Below are 7,730 nucleotides of genomic sequence, written 5' to 3'. Positions count from 1 at the left end.
GGGACAAGGGACTGAAGCAACATGGAGAGCGGGGACCCAGGGACATGGGGACAGGGACCAACAGACATGGGGACAAGGGGGCCATGTCACACAGGGAGCCCAAGGACTAAGGGGACCTGGGGGCAGGACCCAGGGGACATGGGGACAAGGGACCAAGGGGACATGGGGATGAGGGAGCCAGGGGACACAGGGAGTGGGGATCCAGGGGACACGGCGGCAGAGAGCCAAGGGGCATGGGGCCTGGGGACCCAGGGGACGAGAGACCAAGGGGACATGGGGACAAAGGAGCCAGGGGATGAGAGACCCAGGGATATAGGGAGTGGGCAACCAAGGGACATGGGGACAAGTGACCAAGGGTACATGGGGACAAGGGAACCAGCAGACATTGGGGGGGCAGAGAGCCAGGGGACATGTGAACAAGGGACCAAGGGGACACAGGGACAGGGGAACAGGGAGCCAAGGACACGGGGCCTGGGATCCAGGGGACGTGGGGACCAGGGACCAAGGGCACTGGGAAGAGGGACCAAGGGACATAAGGACCAAGGACCCAGGAGATGTGGGGGATGGAGAGCCAGGGGACAAGGGGAAAAGGACCAAGAGGACGTGGGGACAAGGAACCAAGGCGACACAGGAACAGGACCCAGGGGACCCAGGGATCTAGGGGATGTGGGGACAAGGGAACCCAGGGGACTCCGGGAGTGGGATCCGGGGACACAGGAAAAGGGACCAAGGGACATGGGGCCAATGACCCAGGGGACACAGTGGGAGGGGGCCGGGGACATGGGGCCTGGGGACACAGGACAAGCGACCAAGGGGACATGGGGACAATGGACTCACAGGACACAGGGACCCAGGGCCAAAGGGAACGGGGAGCAGGGACCCAGGGGACAAGGGGACTGGGGGAACAGAGGGGACATGGGACACAGAGGGTCGGTAGCCAAGGGACAGGGGGATGGGGGATCAGGGGACAAGGGACCAAGGGGACCAAAGGACACGGATCAGGACCAGAGGATATAGGGAGTGGGCACCCAAGGGACATGGGGACCAAGAGGACACAGGGACAAGGGACCAAGGGGACAAAGGGATTGGGATCCAGGGAAAAGGGACCACGGGACATGGGGGGGGGGGGGCAGGGACTGGGGCGCTGCTGAGAGAGAGACCCAGGGACATGGGGACGAGGGCCCAAGGGGACACAGGGAGCGAGGACAGAGGGAGGAGGTTCCAGCTCCCAGCCCCCGCGGGAGGGGGTTGAGGAGGGCTGTGTCTGCTCTGAGGGACCCCGGGCGCAGGGGGACCGGCACGAGGGACCCCGGGAACGAGGGACACGGGGTGACCCGGGCTGGGGGGTGCGGGGTCCTGGGTGTCCCGGGCCGTGCGGGGGTTCAGGGGTTCCCGTCCCCTCCCCCACCCCCGGCTCTGCCTCGGCGCTTCGCTTTCACTTCCAACCTGGCAGGCGGGATCTGCCTGGCGACCGGTGACGTCATTAGCACCGCGGGCTGCATTAGCGGGCGGGAGGCGGCGGGCCCAATAGCGGCAGAGGGGCGGGGCTTGTGGCGGAGCTCAGTGTGGGGCCGGAGCGGAGCGGAGCGGAGCGATGGGGCCGGGGGTGCGGCTGCTGCTGCTGCTGCTGCTGCTGCTGCCTGCTGCTGGGGGTCCTCGGCGGGCGCGCGAGCGGTGAGCGGGGGGGAACGGGGAACCCCCTGCACCCCCGTTTTCTTTGCAGGGGGCCCCCATGAACACCCCTTGTCTGGGCACCGCGACCCCCTGGACGCCCTTTCCTGGTCCCGGGGACCCCCCTGGATCCCCCTTTTCTTGGCACAGGACCTTGTGCGGGCACCGGGACCCTTCGACCCGCCCCTTACCAACCACCCCTCGCCCCTCCCGGGCCACCGGGAACCCCCTTGGACACCCCCAACCCCCCGGGACCCCTGTGCCCCGATCCCCTTCCCGGTCACCGGGACCCTTCCTTGGCACCGGGACCCCCCGGGCTCCCCGAGGAACCCGGACCCCCCCAGCACATCTCACAAACCCCCACCTCCTCCCCCCGGTCCCGTCCCTCCCCGGTGCCCCTGACCTGTCCCCTGGGACCCCCACCCAGCCTCGCTGCCCACCCCTGGGCACCCGCACCCCTGACCCCCACCCCTGACCCCCCCCATGTCTCCGCAGGGCCCCACTCCCTGCGCTACTTTCACATTGCGGTGTCGGAGCCCAGCCCGGGGGTGCCCCAGTACATGTCTGTGGGGTACGTGGATGGGAACCCCATCTCACGCTACGACAGCGAGATGCGCAGGGTGGAGCCCCGGGCGGACTGGATGGCGGCAAACCTGGATCAGCAGTACTGGGACAGCCAGACCCAGATCTCACAGAGCAACCAGGAGATCAACCGCGTGAGCCTGGACACAGTGCGGGGCCGCTACAACCAGAGCGGGAGTGAGTGTGGGCTGGGACGGGGCTGCGTGGGACTGGGACGGGGCTGTGTGGGGCTGAGACGGGGCTCTGTGGGGCTGGGACGGGCTGCGTGGGGCTGAGACGGGGCTGCGTGGGGCTGGGACGGGGCTGCGTGGGGCTGGGACGGGGCTGCGTGGGGCTGAGACGGGGCTGCGTGGGGCTGGGATGGGGCTGCGTGGGGCTGGGACGGGGATGCGTGGGGCTGGGACGGGGCTGCGTGGGGATGGGACGGGGATGCGTGGGGCTGGGACAGGCTCTGTGGGGCTGGGACGGGGCTGCGTGGGGCTGGGATGGGGCTGCGTGGGGCTGGGACGGGGCTGTGTGGGGCTGGGATGGGGCTGCGTGGGGCTGGGACGGGGCTGCGTGGGGCTGGGACGGGGCTGCGTGGGGCTGGGACGGGGCTGCTTGGGGCTGGGACGGGGCTCTGTGTGGCTGGGACGGGGGCTCTGTGGGGCTGGGATGGGCTGCGTGGGGCTGGGACGGGGCTGCGTGGGGCTGGGACGGGGCTGCGTGGGGCTGGGACGGGCTGCGTGGGGCTGGGACGGGCTCTGTGGGGCTGGGACGGGCACCGTGGGACTGGGATGGGCTGCGTGGGGCTGGGCCGGGCTGTGTGGGTCTGGGACAGGCTTTGCAGGGCGAGAGAGCTCCCACCCCCCACTCCAGGATCCTGCCCTGCCCCACGCTACTGCCCCAGCGGGTGCCAGCCCGTCCCTGCCCGCTGTCATTGTCACAGGGCTCCCAGCCACCCTGTCCCCCAGCCTGTCCCAGTCGAGACCCCCAGAAGCAGAAGGGCTCCCACCCCCAGTGTCGCAGCCCCTCACCCCCCCCGTGGTGTCAGGCCCCCCATCCCAGAGCCAGAGGGGTTCCCCCCACTCCACCCCATCTCCTCATCCTCCCCTCCCCGGCATTCGGGACCCGATCGCAGCCCCTCGCTGTCGCAGGGTGCCGTGGGGGTGGGTGCCCACCCCGCCACGCGCTGGGTGCAGGGGGGCTGCACCACGGCTTCACGTGACACCGCGAGTGCTGTGGGCCCCGGGCAGGGCGGGGGGCAGCTCTGGTGCCGGTGCCCGATCCCCCCAGGCCTCACGGAGGGCTGGAGTGGGGGGAGCTGCCGGGGGGTCCGCGCCCCACTGAGGGCCCAGGGCTGCAGCAGCCCCTCAGCCCCGGCTCCCCGGACGTGTTTCAGGGGGTCTAACGTGGCAGCGGATGTACGGCTGTGACATCCTGGAGGACAACAGCACCAGGGGGGTTTATCAGCATGCCTACAATGGGAGGGACTTCATCGCCCTCGACATGGACACGATGACATTCACCGCGGCGGACGCAGCGGCACAGATCACCAAGAGGAAGTGGGAGGAGGACGGGACGGTCGCTGAGCGGCAGCAGCACTACCTGGCGAACACGTGCATCGAGTGGCTGAGGAAATACGTGAGCTACGGGCAGGCCGTGCTGGGCAGGACAGGTGAGGGCGAGACGGGTCCCGGGGCCGGGTGCTGCGGGTGCGTGTGCCGGCCCTCACCGCCACCCCCTCCGCAGAGCGCCCCGCGGTGCGAGTGTCGGGGAAGGAGGCCGAGGGGGTCCTGACCTTGCACTGCCGCGCCTACGGCTTCTACCCGCGGCCCATCTCCGTCAGCTGGCTGAAGGGCGGCGAGGTCAGGGACCAGGAGACCCAGTGGGGCAGCGTCGCGCCCAACAGCGACGGCACCTACTACACCTGGGCCTCCATCGAGGCCCGCCCCGAGGAGAAGGACAAGTACCGGTGCCGCGTGGAGCACGCCAGCCTGGCCGAGCCCGGCCTCTTCGCGTGGGGTGAGCGCGGTGGCCGTGGGCACGGGGCGCGGTGGGCGGGGGGGCTCCCCTCCCCTCCCTCACGGCCCTGCTCTCCCCCAGAGCCGGAGTCCAACCTGTTGGTCATCGTGCTGGGGGTGGTCGCCGCCGTCCTGGTCGCCGTCGCCGCCATCGTCGTCGGATTTGCTGTGTGGAAGCAGAAGTCGGGTAAAGCGCTGGGGCCGGCGAGGCAGAGGGGTGCGGGAGGAAGGCAGGGCCTGGGGGGCCTGGGGGGCCGGGAGGGGCCGCGGGCGTGAGCCGCCGCGCTCCGGGGAGCCCCCGAGCCCGGCGGGGGAGCGCGGTGGGTGCTGACGCCTCCTTCTCTCTGCAGAGAAGAAGGTGAAGGGCTACGGCGTGGCGGCAGGTGAGTACTGGCGGCGGGTCCGGCTCCAGCCGGTGCCCGGTGCCGGGGCCGGCTCACGGCTCTGGGTTTTGGCCGCCGGTGGCGTTTCCCGATCCCTTGTCCTCCCTTTGCGGACCCTCTTCAAAGCCGCGTAGCGGGGCCGTGTGGGAGAGGCCGTGTCTCCCCATCCGTGCTGGTGGCACCACCACAGGGGCAGCGAAACCGCGGGATTCTGAGCCAGAAGGCACCTCCGCAGCCGACTGGTGCGGCCTTTCTGGCACAAACCCTGTCTAGACGAGCTGGCCCGGCCCCGTGTCCAGCCGAACCGTGAAAGTGCCCAGTGTTGGGGAATCCGGCTCTGCCCCGCGGGGATTATTGCAGAGGCTGATTGTTCTCCCGGTGAAGGACGTTCCCCTTGTGCGCTACCGGGATCGCCCCAGCAGTAACTTGCACCCGTCACCCGTTGGCTTTTCCCAAAGGGGGCCTCCATCGCCTTTGCAGCCACCCTTACGTCGTGCAGCGGGGTGGTAAGGGCTCCCCTGGGCCTTCTCGGGGCTGAACCAACCCAATTCTCTCAGCCCTGGATCACCTCGGTGGCTCTGGCCGGGGCCTGACGGGCTCCAGGTAGGGCGGGACGGTGTCTGCTCCATCTCTGCTGGCGCTGCCCCTGCTGATGCCGCCCAGCACCGCTTTCTTGGCCGCTGCAGCCCACTGTGGACTCACGCTGAGCTGGCTGTCCCCCCGGACTCGGGGTCCCTTTCCCCAGAGCTGCTCCCCAGCCCGGGCTGCGCTCCTGGGTGGCGTTTGCCCAGGTGCAAGACCTTGCACTTGGCCCTGTTGAGCTTCAGAAGGTCCTCGTCAGCCCGCTCTTGCAGCCCGGCCAGGGCTCCCTGCAGGGTGGCTCTCCCCTCCCGAGTGCCCACGTCCCCGCTCGGCTCGGTCTGGTCTGCAAACTTCATCAGGGAACGCTTGGTGCCGTCGTCCCGATGGCTGCAGAAGGTGCTCAGCCGCGCTGGGCCCAGGGTTGGGTGGAGCTGGCGGCCGTCCTGCTCTCGCAGGGCTGCAGCGTGGCCGTGGCCCCCGGCCGGCTCCTGGCCCGTGGCCCCCGGCCGGCTCCTGGCCCGTGGCCCCCGGCCGGCTCCTGGCCCGTGGCCCCCGGCCGGCTCCTGGCCCGTGGCCAGTGCCCGTAGCGAGCCCGGGGCCGGCAGCTCACGGCTGTTTCTCTCCCACAGGCTCGGACGAGGGGTCCGGCAAGTTGGTCGCAGGTACGGCGTGGGAGCAGGGGCGATGGACGGGGCGGCCCCAGCTCTCTGTGCTCCCCCGTGGGACCGGCAGCTGGGGCAGCACGGGGCTGTGGGAGGGGGACACGGAGAACTCCAGAGCAGTGGGTTGGGGGCCGGGAGGGGTCCCTGGGTGACGCTGTCCCCTGTCCCCGCAGGAATGACCGTCTGAGCGCTCGGCGAGGGGCCGGCGCGTGGCTGGGTGCGGCCCCCCGCCCTCTCAGCGGCTGGACGCAGAGGGAGGCCGCGGCTGCGGTGGTGGCTCTTCTGGCTGGTGGCCTTCCTTTTTGCTGATCCTTTGGAAATCGAGCACTGCAGTTATTGCCAAGGAGCTTGAACTTTGAGGTCGTAACCGATTGCTTTTGCTTCGCACAGAATAAATTCTGAGTCCCCCCCCGTGCAGGCTGTGCCTCCTCCCCCCGTGCCTGGGCTGTTCTCGCATTCTTGGGTCGGGGCTGGGCTGGTTTGGGCTGGGAGAGGTTTGATTTTCTTCATCGCAGCCCGACGCGGCGCAGTGTGCAGGATTTGGGACCGCAGTGGTGCTGGTAACACAGCGATGGATCTGAGCAGCCTTGGCACCGCGTCAAGGCCGTCTCTGTTTCTCCTTCGGGTGCCCCGGTGAACAGACGGGGGGTGCGGAGGAGGCTGAGAGGGGCCACAACCAGGCAGGCGACCCAACCTACCGAGAGGTACTCCAGGGCACATCGTGTCGTCCTGGACGCCACAGAGGGAGAAGAGGTGTTGAGGGTGCCTGGCAGCTTTTCCCCAGGACCTGGCTGAGTACCAGTGGTGCTGCGACGGAGGTGGTGAGCTCTGAGAACACGCAGACGTGTGCTGAGAAGATCTCCTGGGCTGAAGGGTTGTAGACAGACGCCAAGAAGGAGAGTCTCCTGCTTCGGGGCCCCACAGTCAGGTGCTGAAAAGATCTCCTGGTCTAAAGCTGCTCAGACTAGCCCTGAAAATAAAGTCTTCTGCTGGGATGGGTTGCGGGCAGACACCAAGGTGAAAGCCTGCTCTGAAGCCCCAGAAGTTGTCCTGCTCTGAGGCCGTGTAGATGGGCGCTGAGAAGACGGTCTCCTGATACGAAGGTGCATAAGCGGGCACCGAGAAAAAGGTCTCCTGCCCCAAAGCCGTGGAGGCGCTCGTTGAGAAGAAGCCCTCCTGCACGAGGTGGCCTGTTGGAGAATGGCTCAGAGACAAGGGTCCTGAGCCCACCGAGCAGTTGTACGATCAGAGCCTGCTCTGGCTGCTGATGCTGAGCCTCACTAGGGTTTGCCTGCAGCTGCTCGCAGCTGCTGATACAGGAGGAATGTCAAGGACGCTTCAGCCCTGTGTACCGTGGTGTGTCGAAAACAGGTTAAGGGGAATTAGGAATAGTGGTCTGATAAACCTAGTGTTATGGTAACAGTGGTCTGAGAAACATTGTGTTACGGTACTGTTGTGTATCGAAAACAAGTCAAGAGGAATTAGAAATAGTGGCCTGAGAAACTCGGTGTTATGAGCAGCTTGTGCTGTTAGCTAACTGCAAGTAGGTGGACCATGCGAATACGACCTTTAGAGCTTAAGCCAATCAGCTAGTGACTAGTAGGCATAATAATTAGCGTTGTCTGTATAAATATATGTACCCTGGATCAATAAACACACACGGTGATTGATGCTCTATCACCCACACTGAACCCGTCTCGGCGTGTCGTTCGTCCTGCATAGAAGAAGAACACGGATGGAGCGGCGGACCCGGAGAAACAGCAACGACCGAGGAATTCGAGAACGGACCCAGAGAAACACCAAATACAGCAGCGCCCGGGGGCTGAAGAATGATCGAACAGTGGATC

The 7,730-nt window shown here is 67.3% G+C and overlaps 1 protein-coding gene across 1 annotated transcript; it reads left to right on the top strand.

Annotated features, from left to right (window-relative positions):
- The first annotated feature begins 2,151 nt into the window (after nt 1-2,151).
- Nucleotides 2,152-6,314, top strand: LOC122153605 (class I histocompatibility antigen, F10 alpha chain-like). Its single transcript, XM_042794015.1, has 7 exons — nt 2,152-2,430; nt 3,635-3,910; nt 3,985-4,257; nt 4,339-4,443; nt 4,607-4,639; nt 5,851-5,883; nt 6,057-6,314. Exons 1-7 carry the CDS (start codon nt 2,232-2,234, stop codon nt 6,068-6,070), a joined length of 933 nt encoding a protein of 310 aa, XP_042649949.1. The 5' UTR covers nt 2,152-2,231; the 3' UTR covers nt 6,071-6,314.
- Nucleotides 6,315-7,730: the final 1,416 nt, after the last annotated feature.

Source organism: Tyto alba, unplaced genomic scaffold (genome assembly GCF_018691265.1).
Source record: "Tyto alba isolate M040663 unplaced genomic scaffold, T.alba_DEE_v4.0 Super-Scaffold_200000178, whole genome shotgun sequence".
NCBI classification, from domain to species: domain Eukaryota; kingdom Metazoa; phylum Chordata; class Aves; order Strigiformes; family Tytonidae; genus Tyto; species Tyto alba.
Note: the sequence above shows the minus strand (reverse complement) of the source record. Positions and strands in the feature narration are given on the sequence as shown.

What these genes read in the sequence shown, in the direction of transcription:
- LOC122153605 (XM_042794015.1), top strand. Translation starts at nt 2,232, where the DNA reads ATGTCTGTGGGGTACGTGGATGGGAACCCCATCTCACGCTACGACAGC. An exon ending in CCGCTACAACCAGAGCGGGA is followed by an intron (nt 2,431 to 3,634) that starts GTGAGTGTGGGC and finishes GACGTGTTTCAG; the next exon opens with GGGGTCTAACGTGGCAGCGG. An exon ending in GCCCGGCCTCTTCGCGTGGG is followed by an intron (nt 4,258 to 4,338) that starts GTGAGCGCGGTG and finishes GCTCTCCCCCAG; the next exon opens with AGCCGGAGTCCAACCTGTTG.